The sequence below is a fragment of the Schistocerca gregaria genome, chromosome 1 (genome assembly GCF_023897955.1).
Source record: "Schistocerca gregaria isolate iqSchGreg1 chromosome 1, iqSchGreg1.2, whole genome shotgun sequence".
Classification (NCBI taxonomy): domain Eukaryota; kingdom Metazoa; phylum Arthropoda; class Insecta; order Orthoptera; family Acrididae; genus Schistocerca; species Schistocerca gregaria.
In genome coordinates, this window is record NC_064920.1 from 954559901 (window position 1) to 954578312 (window position 18412).

Genomic DNA, 18412 nt, shown 5'->3' on the forward strand with positions numbered 1-18412 from the left:
GCCAAGGTATGTTGTTTCTGTTTCCAGTCATTGTCGTCAATAGTATTATCGTAGGATATGCTTGAGGTTAAAAAAGGAGTGTGAAACTTCCACCCATTTACAGAATCATTTCCATAACATTTAGGTAGTATGACACGTAGCTCCTGTACGGGGAGTCAGATGTACATTAAAAAAAAAGGAAGGTAAGAGGTTGGTTTAAAACAACTGCTTCCTTTGTCCGGTGTTTTATACCCAGGAGATTAAAAACGGATCATCTTAACAGATCTCGTGCTCTCTTTATAACTAACGTACTTGCAACTACGATGTTAAAACGCACAAAAACGTTTCCATTATCTGATTTGTGCGCCATAAACAGCCCCACCCAGCCCGTATCAGCTAAAGCATTCAGTCGCTTCGCTTCATAAGACCCGTATTCGGACACAATTTCTTCGCTACATGTACTTTCGATAAGGATGATGAAATGCATCCACCTGTCTTTCGGTAAGGTAGATGACTGTCATCACAAAATTCCCCATAGAAAGGGAGCACTTATGGAAATCTTCATTTCTTTAGTTACTTATCTTGACAAAGTCAGGTCCATGAGGCCCACATTTAAATCTAACAAAGACATTCTGCATAATTTTCATTACATCTGTTACGAAAAAAATGGTTCAAATGGCTCTGGGCACTATGGGACTCAACTGCTGAGGTTATCAGTCCCCTAGAACTTAGAACTACTTAAACCTAACTAACCTAAGGGCATCACACACATCCATGTCCGAGGCAGGATTTGAACCTGCGACCGTAGCAGTCGCACGGTTCCGGACTGCGCGCCTAGAACCGCGAGACCACCGCGGCCGGCACCTGTTACGACCAGCATGTTATAAGTGATCTTGTATTTAAGTTAGAAATAACTATTATGTAAAAAGAGATATCAGTGGTAGCAGTAGCAGAAAAAGCCATGGTTAATATTCGCTCCTGAAAAGTAGATCAACGAAGAGAAATAACTCGTGCATGCAGATAGTCCTAAGTTACGAGCGCTAACAGAAATGGGTACGAGAGAAGGGCGAGCGAGGCGGGAAAACACGATCGTGCTGAAACGAAAGTAATTATGAGAGCGTATGAGACAGTGGTGTAACTGACTGAGAAATGAAAAGGGACAGAAGGGTAACTGGGAGACGATGGGAGAATTTGCTTTACTGTTTGATACTGACCGTACCTAATGTTTTTAAAGGAAATTATGAGATGCCAGAAGGAAAACCCCAGCTTTTACTTAAACTCAACACTTCACAGTATTGTGCACAAAGCGCAGGTTGCTTGTTCCACAGGCGGACAGTAGGAACAAAGTTAACAGCTGTTTTTGTCTTGTGGACTGGCACAGCTAGAGAACTAGACATGTGAGACTTATTGTTACGATTATGGTGAGATGACAGGTGCTTAATCTCTGTTGCGAAGTACTGGAGTGTCTATGCACCGACAAGTCGAGAAAATAAACATAATTACACATGGTAGTGACGTAGGTTGCTACCATTGTAATTGGGTGTTGCAAGCACTAACTGGGTGTTGGAAGCAAATGACATGGTCAAACAGCCATTCTGTCTGGGGATCCAATAGTCGTGCCATGATGGATTGCTTCCCCATAGAGTAGAGGTTCGGTAGAGCGAGTCATTGCACAAATTTACGTTACATATCCTGTAGAAATTTACACCATGGCATATGGCGAACGCCTTTCTGCATGTTGCGATAGTATGTACTTTCTGTCCATATGAGGCGTTCATTCAAAGTTGCACCTAAGTTCTTTGCTATTTCCTGATGTGTTATTCGGATTCTGTCGATAAGAACAGGAGTCATAACTCTTTATTTTCCGACGAAATACTAAAATTACTTGGTACTTCTTTGCTTGAGATAAAGTCCCAGGTTTGGCATTCATGCGAATACCGAGACAGATCGCAATTCATCCGAATGGTGTCAGTATCGATACCTTCAGGACTGGCACTTAACGTAAGCTGAATATCATTGACATGGAAATGATAAGCAGGACAAAATGGACTGGATTTCATTGACGTACGAGGAGGACAATAGGTGGCTCAGAACTGATCTCTGTGGGACTTCTGCAGAACATTCTTCCAGGACAACTTTTCACTCACACAGACCACACGCCGCTGTCACTCGAGTAGCTTTCCAAGCTCATCAGCGCACTGTCTGAAAACTGCAGCGGTCACATTTTTCAGGGCAGTATGTAAAATTCGATGGTATCAGATGCTTTGCTTAGGTGTAGTATTGTGAATTGTGGCCTTGAGCTTGCCCGTGGCACATTTTCAGGTTCTAGTGCAGTGTTTGTATTAGAGATCATATTCCAGTGCTTACGGTATGGCGGGTAAGATATTGATTAGCTCGAAATAGCAGGGTCATAACGGATTTTAGTTCATCTAGGAAGGTCGGACTGCACATCTTTTACATTGAGTGGGAAATATCCGTTTACAAGAGAAAAATTATGCCATAAGACAGGTTCTAAGGTAACAGCGACTTTGCGCTGATACCGTAGCTGCCTATCACTTCAGAAGAGGTCCTCATTATTCTTTTGCTTGTCATATTCATTGCAATGTACACGGCCTGGCGAAGAAAGTAGAACCCTCAGAGGATATGGTCCGATGCCAATGTAACTTCGTACACGTACACGCCATGGACGAGCGTCTAAATGATTAGATTTGTAGTTCTCCGTGACAGCTAGCACGGCACCACAGTGCACTAGTGATGTTCGTGTTTAGTGTGCTTACCAGGTCTGGAAGGGTATATAACGGACGTAACCAGCGTCAGATGTTGAGTGATCATACATACGCACATACTGGTGTGACACTGAAGTATCAGCAACTGACGTTGGGAGTCTCCATCGCACTGGCCAGTCGAATCGTGTAATATCCAGACTCGTGGCGCACTTGGATGTGACAGCGATCCGATGTTGGGCTGCATGGAAACGTTAGGGCATGTATACTCGTCGTCAACCTTCTGATGACCACGTCCAACCACCACAAAGGAGGATCGTCGTACTGTGCGCCTATCACATCGTAATCCCTTCACATCTGGGCCTGCCATCCAAGAACAAGAATAGGACTTCCTGCAATATCAATAATTCAAGAACAGTCTTAATCGCATTTATTATTATTATTATTATACCTCCAACCGGTTTTAACCCGACGTAGGGGTCATGTTCTGAGCGTTTACACCATTGGTTGATTGGTTAACTGCTGGTGGTGTCACTCCTGTCTACATAACTGCAGAAGGAGTTTCCTGCCGTTATGTAGACAGACATGAGTGACACCACAAGCAGTCGACCAATGGTGTAAACGCCCAGATCATGCCCCCTACGTCGGGCTGAAACCGGTTGACGGTATAATAATAATAATAATAATAAGTGCGATTAAGACTGTTCTTGAATTATTGATTAATCATACTAACCGTTGCTTCTCTCCACTACCATGTTGCCCAAAAATCTTCCTGCAATATTCTGTGTCATCCCTCACCACTGGTCAGAGACTATCAGCAGCCGAACTAGGGATTTACTGTCTGGCAGTGCGCTGCCAGTAACACCACAACACAATTGGAAAGCATGAAGTGCTGACGATTGGCGTCATATTGTGCTCAGTGAGGACTCCCCGTTCTTTAGTATCCCGGTTGACAATCATCAGCAAATATGGCGGCGACCTGGGCATAGCTCGATTTCAGTGTTTCGCAGAGGTCTGGCGCAGTTACGTCTGGCGTCTTGTTGTAGTGTACCATCAGGTCTGACTTCAGTCACGGCTCTATGCCTCTACGAACTATTTGCATGAAATTGACTTCCTTGGATAGCAAGATCCCCAGACGTAACCCCAATAGGGCATGTATGGGACCAGCTCGGACTTCATTTCCGTCCCAGGTCCAGTATCCAGCATATCAGGGATCAGTTACCACTACTGTGCCCCAGGTGCCCTCAGCACAGGATACAGCGGCTTTACACTGTGTTGAGAGAAGTTATGGAATACAGATAACGGTAGTAGCGCATACACAAGGTATAAAAGAACGGTGCATTGGCGGAGATACCACTTGCACTCAGGTGATTCATGTATAAAGGTTTCCGACGTGATTATGGCTGCACGACGGGAATTAACAGACATTGAATACAAAATGGTGTTTGGAACCAGACGCAGGGGGAATCCCATTTAGGAAATGGTTAGGGAATTCAATATTCCGAGATTCAAAGTCTCAAGAGTGTGCCAAGAACACCAGATTTCAGGCATAACCTCTCACTGTTGACAACGCAGTGACTGACAGCCTTCACTTAACAACCGAGTGTACCACTGCTTGCGTAGAGTTGGCAATGCTAACAGATACGCAACACTGCAGGAAATAAATGCAGAAATCAATGTGGGACGTGTGATAAACGTATCCGCCAGGATAATGTGGTGAAATCTGGCGTTAAGCTACTATGACAGAAAATGACCGAAGCGAGTGCCTTTGCTAACAGCACAACGTCGCCTGCATAGCCTCTCCTGGGCTTCTCGATCGTGTCGGTTCGACCGTAGACGACTCGAAAACCGTAGCAATGGCCAGAGGAGTCCCGATATGATGAAGGGTTTGATGTGGCACAGACACCAGAAAGCTATGTATCAAAGTTGTCAATAAGGCACTGTGCAAGCCGGAAGTGGCACCATAACGGTGTGAGCTGTGCCTACAAGGATCATTGATTAGAAATGGTTATGATGGGCTACTTGGATACCGTCTGCAGCCATTCCCAAACTACAATGGAATTTTTATGGATGAGAGTGCACCATTTCGCTGGGTCGCAATCATTCGCAATTGATTTGGAGAATATTCTGAACAGTCTGAGCAAATGGTTTGGCCACCCAGATCACCCGACACGAATCAGATCAAACATTTATGAGACATAATAGAGAGGTCAGTTTCTGCACAAAATACTGCACCGGCAGAACTTTCGCAATCATGGCTGGTTATAGAGATACCGTGGCTCAGTATACCAGCAGGGGACTTTCAACGACTTGTTGAGTCCATGCCACGTCGAGTCGTTGCACGACGCCTGCAACAAGGAGGTCCTAACGATATTAGGAGGTATTTCATGAGCCGCGCGACTGCTACGGTCGCAGGTTCGAATCCTGCCTCGGGCATGGATGTGTGTTATGTCCTTAGGTTAGTTAGGTTTAAGTAGTTCTAAGTTCTAGGGGACTGATGACCATAGATTTAAGTCCCATAGAGCTCAGAGCCATTTGAACCGTTTTTTGAAGGTATTTCATGACTTTTATCACCTGACTGTAAAACACCCTTCCCACCCGAGTCACACTGTTAAGTGGCCTCACACTGCTGAGATGTTAGTAAATAGGGCTCGATTTCGTAATAACTAAAATAACATCACATACCATATCAATCAGTGAAGTTTCATTCAATTTCCTCCTCCTCATGTGGGTGCTTTACCTCATTTCTCAGGTGGTGCACTTTAGGTGGGAAGTGTTGGGGTTAGTTACGTAGTATAGAGATTGAGAGCTGTCGTTTTTCTGCAACATAGGAGCTCAATGTTGCTAAAAGAATTCGTTCAGTTCTTCAGAAAAGACGGTTTCTAATTTTTCATTTCTGACTATGAAGTTATGGAGATTCTTCCACAGAATAGCGGATGTCGCATCATTGCACACAAAGCTGGTGCGCGCCTTCAGGATTTCTTCGTATGGAGCACGTAGAACATGCTATCTTCGATGCAGAATCATTGAAAAATGTAGAAGTATCTTCAGGGCTGCCCATGGAGGTGTATGTGGATCCTTGTTGTTCATGTAACTTAGTAATGACTTTGAAGAAAATATTAATAATAACACTTTTCGCAGATAATTCAGTAACCTGTAATGAAGTCTGCCTGAAAAAATCTAAAGGTCGCCAATTTCCTTTAAATGATTAGTAATGTAAAATTGTGCACTTCACAAAACACAAAACATTGCATCCTACGACTACAATATCACAGGGTCTCATTTGACGAAAGCTGACACTGTTCTCTTTAAATTTTATTTGACCTTCTACGTCCGTCTCTCATTGTCAAGTCTCAATCACGCCCATCAAGTTCGCCTCCCTGTATGCCAGTCACACGTTACGTAATACACTATGTAATTTTCCGAATAAGATAATTGATAACACATCTACTTCTGATAACGACAATAAGAATTTACCGATCACTGAATGGACATACAGATTGTGGGGAAAATAACATCGCTAACAGTGCAATACTCTGTGTCATAGAGTGTAATCAAAACTCTTATTGAGTTAATAAGTCTTAGTTGGAGGGGGAGAGGGTGTTTCGAAGTGACTGAGTGGGAAGGCGCTAATGAACTAGGGGCTGTCATTAGTCATCTCAATATTTACTCATCAAGAAATTATTTGTTATTATCAATACTGAAATCTCTGTAGGATACGCTGCCATGCCAAGGCTTATGAAAGCAACTATACCATATCACATTCCAAATAAGCACTTGCGAACATGATATGCATAAAATATCGAAATATCGTAAATAAAATTATCTAATACAGTTTGCTATGTGGGGATGGAAGGATCAAGTAGTGATCAGAAGAGGTATGTTCGAATCATTCATACGTTAATGTCTGTTTCCAAAGCAGAAGTGATGAATGTCAACCTTAGTATGTTAGTGAGCCTAGTATTGAGCTAACTTCCGACGCTCCAGGAAACCCGCCAATCAATTTCAAACAATTTCCCGAAAAAGGGCACGTAGACCAATGGACCCGTCTTCCGCAAAATCCTTCAATTAATTTTTACTGAGAAAATGAAGAAATTCTCTTTCAAAAAATTCAAATGGGCTGTTTAAATCGAAGACAAAATGTAATATTTATCAGGAACGATTATAAAGGAATGATTTAATGAGTTAATCCACTCCGTGGCAAATTGATGTATTGGTTTTATTCAAGGTTACAAATGAGAAATGAAAATGCTTAGTATATCCAAACAAATACAATAAAACTGTCATTCAGAAGTAAAACACTGGTATTGGTTTTAACTGGGTGATTTTTCCCACACACTCCTTTAACACAGCTGGCTACGGCGTGTCTGCAGGTGCAGCCGGCGCGCCGCTGGGTGCAGACGGGCGAGCGCCGGAGGCCGTCGTTCACGGACCGCAGCCAGTTCAAGTACGCACGCCGGCTCGTCGTCAAGATGGGCAGCGCCGTCATCACCAGAGAGGACGAGAACGGCCTCGCGCTCGGCCGGCTCGCCTCCATTGTTGAGCAGGTGAGCCCACACCTGCACTCTCCCATTCGTCTCACGCTTTTGCCAAATGGGGGCAAAAGTGGATATTTTACGTGTAACTTTTGCAGCCACTTCTATATCAGTTATCTAAGGCAAAACTAGTCTTAAGAGTTCACCTCGCAGTCTCAAATATTACAGATATCACCTACTGGGAAGCAGTACGACATGTTGTTGTGGTTTACATTTGGAAGACTGGTTTGACGCAGCCCTCCATACTATTCTTTCCTGTGCAAACTTCATCTCTGTCACTTCTACTGAGGTTATTTCACCTCTGTATAGGTTGCAGAGATGAAGTTTGCACAAGAAAGCCTAGTATGGATGGTCAGTCAAACAAGTCTTCCAGCCCGCCGCAGTGTCCATGCGGTTCTAGGCGCTGCAGTCCGGAATCGCGCGACTGCTACAGTCGCAGGTTCAAATCCTGCATCGGGCATGGATGTGTGTGATGTCCTTAGGATAGTTAGCTTTAAGTAGGTCTACGTTCTAGGGGACTCATAACCTCAGATGCTAATTCCCATAATGCTCAGAGCCATTTTTGAACCAGTCTTCCAAATGTAAACCACAACAATATACCGTACGGCTTCCTAAGAGGTGGTCTAATACCAAGTCGGACCTCCTTTTGCGCAACGTAGTGCAGAAACTCCATGTGTCATAGGCTCAACAAGTTGGAAGTATCCTGAAGTAATATTGAACCATGCAACCTGTAAGGTGTCAGACAAATCCAACACCTTCCATGAAAACCCTGACATGATAGCAAATCCGGCAGTATGTCACATAGCTCCGAATAAATCCTGACATTAAACTAACCAAAGTAATACGATCAACGAGTGAGCAAATGGAATACCACAGACTAACACAAGAACGCCTAAACGCATGTCATACCTTCCCACGGTCAAACAGACGCAGTTCCGAGGGGAGAGACGAGAACTGAAGCCGAGAGCAGAGTCGTGTAAGCTTGAAGGCCCTACAATAAGGGACAGACACTAACGTCGCCAGACGACCGCCAAGAACCCCCCAGCTCATGTTAAAAGATAGAGCCCTCCAGAAGAACAATACAGATCTTACGATAACACTAAAAGGGCCACACCAGCTGCAGGTTTTAGCGTGAGACTTTTTCGCGTCTCTGTTACGTTGCAAACGTTAAAAACATTGCCCCACCACGAAAAGTATAACTTTTCCCATTGTATAGACAGAATTTTTGTAGGCGGAGATTAAGTTTAACATTGAGACCCTGATTGGTCAGTTGAAAACACAGTCAGATACCTTTGTTTTTAAACCTACTTCGGTAAATTGTATTAAGGAGAAGTTAGGAGAGAGTTGCATCCGAGATGGCAAGATGTGTGGAGCTGCGCCGTCCGCCGCCCCCTGACGCTTCCTAAACATCGTCAAGGTAATGAACGCAAGCGATGCCGCATTTTTGAGCGCATAAGGCTTCACTCATCTGTTACACTCCCTTTTTACGTAATACTAGTGTCGATTGTCAATTAAATCTCATGGTGTTCACTTTTGCTACTTGAAGTAAAAATCTGAAACGCGATGATTTTTCTGTTATATAATTATTGAGAAGCCACATCAGCCACTGTAATTTACGACAAGTTAAATAAGTAATTTAAGATAATTGAGGGTCACTGTAGACGATTTTGATAGTTTTCTCTGTTGTGAAACTTAATTTAAACTTAAATTATAGATGTGATATGGCATAGGTCATCCTTCGACCCATTGTAGAACTTGGAAACCCATTCAGGGAATATTCGTTCACATTTTTGTTGAACGCAGTTGGTTTTTACCATCCTGTATTAAAACACTTCCTTTTATCAATAGTGCAATTTATAAACGATGTTTTGTGAGTAGAATAAAATTTCCAATGGTAAACTTAACTGCTTTTTCGACGTTACTTTACCAGCTAACTAAAAATAGGAAAGCCTTGAACCCCTTCCACTAAATTTAGTTAGTATTAAAATTCTTTTACAGGGAGTGCAGTGGAGCTGACGCTGAGATCATTAAGTATTTGGGTATATCATCGCTAGTCTCACTGAACTCTTCTGAATTCTACATGTCATGTGTGGTCTGGCGTCTCCTTACCAGCAACAGGTCCCAGGTTCAAACTAGTCAGTTCCCTAAAAAAAACACGCTCAGAGCGTCGTTGCACGAAAGTGGTAGGGAGACACGACTTAGAACAAACAGACACCACGCAGAATGTTAGAAACCTCTATAGCCGTCCGTAATTGCACATGTGTTTGTGGGACAGGATTTTGTGCACGAACTCACCTCTCGGTTATGTCCCATAAATGTTCGATGGGATTGACGTTGGGCGATCTGGATGGTCAAATCATTCGCTCAAATCGTCTAAAGTGTTCTTCAAACCAACCGCAAACAACTATGGCTCGGTGACGTGGCGCAATGTCATTCACAAAAAATCCATCATGGTTTGGGAACATGAAGGCCATACTTAGCTGCACATGGTCTGCAAGTAGCCGATTGTAAACATTTCCAGTCAATGATCGGTTCAGTTGGACCAGAGGACCCAGTCCATCCTATGTAAAAACAACCCAAACAATCATCGAGCCACCATCAACTAGCACAATCCATTATTGACCTGGATCCAGGGCTATGCGGGATCTGCTACACACTCAGACTCCACCGTCAGCTCTTGCCTGCTGAAATCAGGACTCATCTGACCAGCCCATGTTTTCAAGTCGTCTAGCATCCAAACGATATGGCCACGAGCCCAGGTGAAGGCACTCGCGTCGGTCGTCTGCTGCCATAGGTCATTAATGTCAGATTTGACAATTCTACGCAAACTGTGCTCCTCTCGGTTGTTAAATGAAGGCCATCTGTCACTGCGTTGTCCTTGGTGAGAGGTAATGTCTGAGATTTGGTACTCTCGGCACTCTCCTGACACTGGATCTAGGAATCTTGAATGGCCTAATTACTTTCAAAATAAAATGTCCTATGCGTCCAACTCCAACCGCCATCTCACATTCTAAGTCTGTTAATTCCCATTGTGCGACCCTAATCACTTTAGAAGTCTATTCATATGAACCACACGAGTACAAGCGACAGCTCAGCCAATTCAAAGCCCTTTTATGCCTTGTGTACGCTGTACTACCGCCGTCTGTATGTGTGCATATCGCTATCCAATTACATCCAAGTGTATATAAATTTCAAAGCTGCTTGCTTCAGTCAAACTTTCGTCTCGCTCTTCTCTCCATTAGCAAAATGATAACTCCATGCCTCATAATAAGCTATGTCATTCGATCTCTTTTGTTAAACAAGTTGTACCATAAATACATTTTCTTCTAAGTTAGTAATTTCTCTTTATTTCGATGATCTACTCATTTAATCTCCAAAATTGTCCTTGAGCAACACATTTCAAAATCAAAAGCTTCAACGCTCTTCTTGTCTGGACTGTTTATCAGCTACTACTGTACAGTGCTACGCTATACTCATTTATCCTCCTGCAACATTCTGTTTTCATAAATGCTCTTCTGACTATTCAAAGTCTGCATTTTATATCTTCTCTACTTGGGCGATCGTCATTTATTTTGCCGTCCAAAATAACGAAATACATATCTACTTTTTTGTCTCTCATTTCCTAAACTAGCGTCTAATTTCATTTGACTACCTTCCCTTATCCTTATTTTACTATGAGAAAAATACTGAGTTATTCAACCGACAGACGTGATCCCAAAATCATCATTATCATGAATAAAATCATACAGAAAAGTGCTTATTTCACTTCAGTCATTGCATACTCATAAAAGTAATGTATTCCCACAATTTATCCCTCTGCTAACAATTTTAGTGTCAAGTAAACTAAAGTGGAAGCCTCGAAAGATGTCCCACTTTTCTGCTAAGAATTGCATATAGAGTTCATTCTTCGCCCACTTCTTGTCAGGCATTGATTTCTAACCATTTTATACTCTCTCCCTCTCTCTCTGCCTCTCTTTCGTCATCGGTCTTCTGAATGGCTTGATGCAGCTAGCCAAGAGTTCGTGTCTCGCGTCCCCATCTCAGAGTAGCAGTTCCACCACATCTGTTCTATTATTTGTTGGATGTTTTCAAATTTCAGTTTTCCCAACAATTATCACCCTCCACAGCAGCTTGTAGTACCATGGAAATTATTCGACGTTACTGGTCTTACCGCTCCTATTAGTGTTGTACTGCTTACATGTCAATGGCACGTTAGATGGATATGCCGTATTCGGCGAATATTTACTATTTTCACGATATACGAGAGATAATTGAGGTAGGATGTACCTCGATAAGTGCCAATGTGATGAGGAATACCATTCAATCCATGATAAAAGGTTGCAGAACTGCATTGGTACCAGTGGTAATCACTTCGAACACCTTCTGCAAATGGACGTTCATGCCACCTTTTTGACCTTCCTTCACCTTCAAAGACCTTACTGTTACACATCATTGGATTTGTCTCGATAATCGCTATCATAAAATAAGTACCTAACTATATCACCCCATTAAAAAGAAACCGTTGACCTTCATATCTCTGACGCGACCCGACCTAGCAACAAAAAACTGACGTCATATGAAGGCCCCCATTGTCCCATTTAACATTTGTCCCACAAACTATTCAGCTACTTTCATACTTTCGGAGTTATTCTAGATGGCAACGGTTAGTGACTCACCCTGTTTGTTAAAATAAAAATTCTAGAATACTTTACTCTCTTTGTCATAACAAAGTTTTTAACAAAAAACAATCCAACAGAATCATAGAGACAAATATTTCAAATTTCACTGGATTTCACTGGATCGTTACGCTCCTCGCACCTAACATGTGTCTTATACATATTTTACACCGATTTATTTTATGAGGTCCTCTATTTGTTCAGTCAAATATCAGTACTAATAACGATGCTTCATTTAATCCATGTCGGGTTTCACACTACCATCTGCTCGGTCTCTAATGTTACACACTCAATTTGCATACATTTGCGCCGGAAATAGAGAAACATTTCCCCAGGCGTTCACGTACGCACTTGTTTGCATTTGTATAGGAGCGACTGTGTAATTGCATTTTCCAATAGACTCGCCTGTCTGTCTATATTGTTGTCTTTCTGATACCGATTATAATGGAGGATACACTTAACGCGAAATGTAGTTTCCCAATCACGAGTCCTACATCAAATAAAAGAGAAACCCTCAGACGAAACTAATATTAACGAGATCTGGTTTAGAGGAAAGAAAAATACGTGGCGTACAAATATCGTACATCCATTTGGTGAAGAAATTGACGTACAAAAATCTACAGATACCGGTACCACAACAAGATTATTATTATGTTATATATATTTCTGTTAATTGCTTATCTAATGCGGAAGGAATACACTTTGAAATTCTCATTGTCAGGCAATAGACTATGATCCATCAGTAACATAATCAAAAACTAACAACCGATAATCATATTCTGTTTGCGTATATTTTGGATTTTATGCTCAGGAAGTTATGCTGATATAAAAACAAGCGGTGTTAGCGACATCGGTCTTGGTGACTTGTGTCTTTCCACAGAGACACGTCTTTTTACTACGAAGTAATACTGACAGTGTATCAGTTAACAGTGACCTCTATTACATAAATTTTTAATATATAATGTTTGAGGTATAGTCGTATGTGACCTGGAGGTTTACAGCACTGCTTCGCTGATTCGCAGGATGGAATTCTGCAAAGCTGGGTGTCAGGCGTAGCAGTACTTCCATGTGTTCTAGAAATCGTCATCTTTGTGTCACACGTTTTGAAAGGAAGTTGATGTGAAAACACCAGAGTTAGTGTCCAGACACTCACAGACGAGACAGGGTTTGAAACTGAGGGTAACAAAAGCAAAAGCATAAATGCTTAACTGCATTTTCAAGTATTCGTTTACAAAGGGAAACCCGGGAATATTGCCCTCGTTTACTTCTCAGTCCACTGAAACGATGAGAAATAGATAGTAGCGTCAGTGGCATTAAGAAACATCTAAAATCGTTAGAACTGAACATAGCTCCAGGTCTCGATGGACTATCTATCAGATTCTAAACTGAATCTTAGGCTGAGTTAGTCCCTCTTGTAACTACAACCTACTGTCGGTCTCTCGAACACCTGACCAGTAGTTGGAAGAAAGAATAAGTCACACCTGTCTACAAGAATGGTAGCAGGAGTGAGCCACAAAACTACCGTCCATTGTCCTTGACATCCATATAATGTAAAATCTTAGAACACAATCTGAGCTCAAAGTTAATGAGCTGCCTCGAAAGGAACGACCTCTACCATGCCCATCACGATAGATTCCGAATACACAGACCAAGTGAACCCGACCAGCACTTTTCTCATATGATATTGTGACAGCCATAGATCAAGGCAGTCATGTAGATGTAATAATCTTCGATTCCCGAAAAGCATTTGACACAGTACTACATCTATAATTATTATCAAAAGTACGATCGTCTGGGGCATCAGGTGAATTTGTGACTGGATTGAGGAATTGTTGATAGGCAGGATCTATTCATCGACATATGTCGACTTAACTCCGGGTGTTCACGAGAGAAATGTGTTAGGACCCTTGCTGTTCATGTTGTGTATTAATGAACTTGCGGAAAATATTGATAGAACCTCAGAATTTTCTCAGACCAAGCAGTTATTTGTGATGATGTGCTGCACAGATATTCAGTCAGATTTGGGGGAAGACTGCAAAGTGGTGCTATGATTATAAACTTCCTTTAAATGTTTAGAAATGTAAAACTGGCCTCTTCAAAAAGTTATAGTGTCGATGAGCTGCAATTGGAGTCGGTCAACTCATATAAATACCGGGGGTAAGAGTTTGTATGGATGTGAAATTGAACGACTGAATGGTGTTATTCGCAGTTAAAGCAGGACATTTTAAAGTATAAATAATTGGTGTTATATTACGGTGTAGATATGAGATATAAATATGAGGTAATGTCCCACATCACAGCAACGTTAGCTACAGCGGTGTTCACCAGAATAAGTAACATAATTACCAAATACCTCTCTTGTTTCATAAATTCCTTTTCTCGCAAATTCGATTCCATACATTCTCATTTCTTACTCGATATACTCACTTAATCTTTGGCAGCCACATGTAGCTTCTACTCCCTTTTTGCATAAATTGACTACCGTCCATGTTTCACAACCTCAAAAAGACTGCTCTGCAGACAAATACCTTAAGAAAAATGTTCCCTACACTTAAACATGTATTTGGTTTTAGCAAATTCCCCTTTTTCATAAATGTCTTTCCCGCTGTAACCAGTCTACATCTTATATCCTTTCTACTTCATTCATTATCAGTTATTTTTGGGGCCAAACAGCAAAAGTATCTGTTATCTTTAGTGTATCATATCCTAGTATAATTCCCTCGGTATCGTCCGATTTAGTTCATCTTCATTTCATTACCCTAGTAGACTACCCATTTCGTTCAACTGCTCTTCGAAGTACTTTGCTGTCTCTAAAAGAATTTCAATGTAATTGACGAACCTCAAAGTATATATTTATAATCTTATAACCGCAGTCTGATATTTATGCAAGATGTGAATAAACTTTCGCTCATTGTATTTTACTCCAGAATTCCTAAGTAATATAAATCCTAGCATCAGTTTTACGTCGCGTACTGCTATATTTCCTCGGAACTGATATTCGCCGGCCACGGTGGTCTAGCGGTTCTAGGCGCTCAGTCCGGAAACGCGCGGCTGCGACGGTCGCAGGTTCGAATCCAGCCTCGGGCATGGATGTGTGTGATGTCCTTAGGTTAGTTAGGTTTAAGTAGTTCTAAGTTCTAGGGGACTGATGACCACAGGTGTTAAGTCCCATAGTGCTCATAGCCATTTGAACTGATATTCCCCGAGGTCTACTTCTAGCAGTTTTTCCTGGCTTTTGCACGCAATTCATGTCGGTATATTGCAGCCCTAACTTATTAAATGGATGTTAAATAGTATTCATGCCTGTCAGCACCAGTCTTCTTTGTAATATGAGTAATTACATTCTTCTTGGTTACGGTATTTCGTCTGCAACACATGTGCAGGTCAGGCGTAATACACTAACGGCAAAAAACGCAACACCAAGGTGGAGATCTGCCGCAAAACGGAAGTTGGTGATCGTGTTATTTAATCTTGAAGATGATGTCTATTCAAATTTCGCGTCAGTCGCATAAGAATGGTTCTAGTAGCGGCACTACCAAGATAAAAAACAGGTTTGCTTTAAATATACGCTCTAATGGTCGTGAGCGTTAGTTAAATTTGAGATTTGATGCGATGAGTTGATGTTAGTCAATAATGTCTTTAAGGCAACAAAGACACCATTATCAACCGTTCACAGAATTTGAGTAAGGTCGTGTAATAGGGCTAAGCACTATGGGACTCAACTGCTGTGGTCATTAGTCCCCTAGAACTTAGAACTACTTAAACCTAACTAACCTAAGGACATCACACACATCCATGCCACAGGCAGGATTCGAACCTGCGACCGTAGCAGTCGCGCGGTTCCGGACGGTGGATGTTCCTTCTGCGATATTGCAGAAAGACTTGGTAGGGTTGTAGCCACTGAATACGATTGCTAGCAGCGGTGTTCACGAAGCTGTAACCACGCTGTTTAGCGCCCGTAAACCTCAAACACATACACACACACACACACACACACATACACACACACACACACACACACGAAGATGTGCGGTCGCAAGAACGCACACACACACACACACACACACACACACACACACACACACGAAGATGTGCGGTCGCAAGAACGTTAGGCGCCAGACGGTCACGTGATGCTAACGAAAGATAAGACCATCGTGTTCGGCGTATGGCTCTGGCGGATCGTACTGCATCAGTAGCAGTAATATGAGGAGCAGTTGGCACCACAGTGACACAACGAACTGTTACAAACACGTTACCTCAAGAATAGTTCCGACCCAGACGCCCTGTAGCGTGCATTCAATAGACCCCAATCTACAGACATTTGCGTCTTCATTGGTGTCAAGCAAGAGCTCATAGGAGGACAGGGTGGAAGCCTATTGTGTTTACTAGTGAAAGCTGGTTCAGCCGCGGTGCCAGTGAAGGCCGTGTGTTGGTTAGAAGGATGCCAGTTGAGGGCCTAGAACCATCTTGTCTGTGTGCTACACAAAATTGACTTACAGCTGGAGTTATGGTCTCGCATAAGATTTTGTGTGACAGCATGAGCACTCTCGTGGAATCCCACACTCCCTGACTTCAAATTTTTTCATCATTTCGGTGATTTGACGGGTTGTGCTGTCATTCAAGGCCAGCCTGAGATGTTAAGTCCCATAGTGCTAAGAGCCATTTTTTTGTCATTCACGAACGGCATTCCAGGGGATGTTTTCCAAAAGGATAACCCTCGCCCACTGTTGTACCCCAACACGCGCTACAGAGTGTGCTGCTCATTAGATTTGTCTCCGATTGCACATATATGGAACATCATCGGACAACAACCAGCGTTATCCACAACCAGTATTAACCGTCCCTGTGTTGACTAACCAAGTGCAACAGTCATGAAACTGCATACCTGTATATGAAGATGAAATGGGAGATATGACACTGCGTGAAGATTTTGACAGAGCACTGAAAGACCTAAGTCGAAACAAGGCCCCCGGAGTACACAACATTTCATTAGAACTATTGACAGCCTTGGGAGAGCCAGTCCTGACAAAACTCTACCATTTGGTGAGCAAAATGTATGAGACAGGCGAAATACCCTCAGATTTTAAGAAGAATGTAATAATTCCAATCCCAAAGAAATCAGTTGTTGACAGATGTGAAAATTACCGAGCTATCAGGTTAATAAGTCACGACTGCAAAGTAGTAAGGCGAATTCTTCACAGACGATTGGAAAAACTGGTAGAAGCCGACCTCGGGGAGGATCAGTTTGGATTCAGTAGAAATATTGGAACACGCGAGGCAATACTGACCCTACGACTTATCTTAGAAGCTAGATTAAGAAAAGACAAATCTACGTTTCTAGCATTTCTTGACTTAGAGAAAGCTTTTGACAATGTTGACTGGAATACTCTCGTTCAAATTCAGAAGGTAACAGGTGTAAAACACAGGGAGCGAAAGGCTATTTACAATTTGTGCAGAAACGAGATGGCAGTTATAAGAGTCGAGGGACATGAAAGGGAAGCAGTGGTTGGGAAGGGAGTGAGACGGGATTGTAGCCTATCCTCGATGTTATTCAATCTGTATATTGAGCAAGTAATAAAGCAAACAAACGAAAAATTGGGATAGGGTTTTAAATCCATGGAGAAGAAATAAAAACTTTAAGGTTCGGCGATGACATTATAATTATGTCAGAGACAGCAAAATGACTTGGAAGAGCAGTTGAACGGAATGGACAGTATGTTGAAAGGAGGCTATAAGCTGAACATTAACAAAAGCAAAACGAGGATAATGGAATGTAGTCGAATTAAGTCGGGTGATGCTGAGGGAATTAGATTAGTATATGAGACGCTTAAAGTAGTAAAGGAGTTTTGTTATTTGGGGAGCAAAATAACTGATAATAGGTGGAGAGGATATAAAATGTAGACTGGCAATGGCACGGACAACGTTTCTGAAGAAGAGGAATTTGTTAACATCGAGTACAGATTTAAGTGGCAGGAAGTCGTTTCTGAGAGTATTTGTATGGAGTGTAGTCATTTCTGGAAGTGAAACATGGACGATGAATAGTTCGGACAAGAAGAGAATAGAAGCTTTCGAAATGTGGTGCTACAGAAGAATACTGAAGATTAGGTAGGTGGATCACATAACTAATGAGGAGGTATTGAATAGTATTGGGGAGAAGAGGTGTTTGTGGCACAACTTAACTAGAAGAAGTGATCGCTTGGTAGGACATGTTCTGAGGCATCAAGGGATCACCAGTTTAGTATTGGAGGGCAGTGTGGATCGTAAAAATCGTAGAGAGAGACCAAGAGATGAATACACAAGCAGATTCAGAAGGATGTAGGCTGCAGTACCTACTGGGAGACGAAGCAGCTTGCGCAGGATAGAGTAGCATGGAGAGCTGCATCAAACCAGTCTCAGGACTGAAGACCACAACAACACCAATAACAACAACCTGTACAACACAATACATGCACGTTTGCATGCTTGCATTGAACATTCTGACGGTTATACCGGTACCAGC

The 18412-nt window shown here is 42.2% G+C and overlaps 1 protein-coding gene across 1 annotated transcript in view; it reads left to right on the top strand.

The window, feature by feature from the left end:
• LOC126276148 (delta-1-pyrroline-5-carboxylate synthase) overlaps nt 1–18412 on the top strand; it is a 174656-nt gene that overhangs the window by 17391 nt on the left and 138853 nt on the right. The window contains exon 2 of the mRNA XM_049977255.1: nt 7076–7249. Within this exon, the coding sequence (XP_049833212.1) occupies nt 7076–7249 (174 nt within the window). The remainder of the gene's footprint in view (nt 1–7075; nt 7250–18412) is intronic.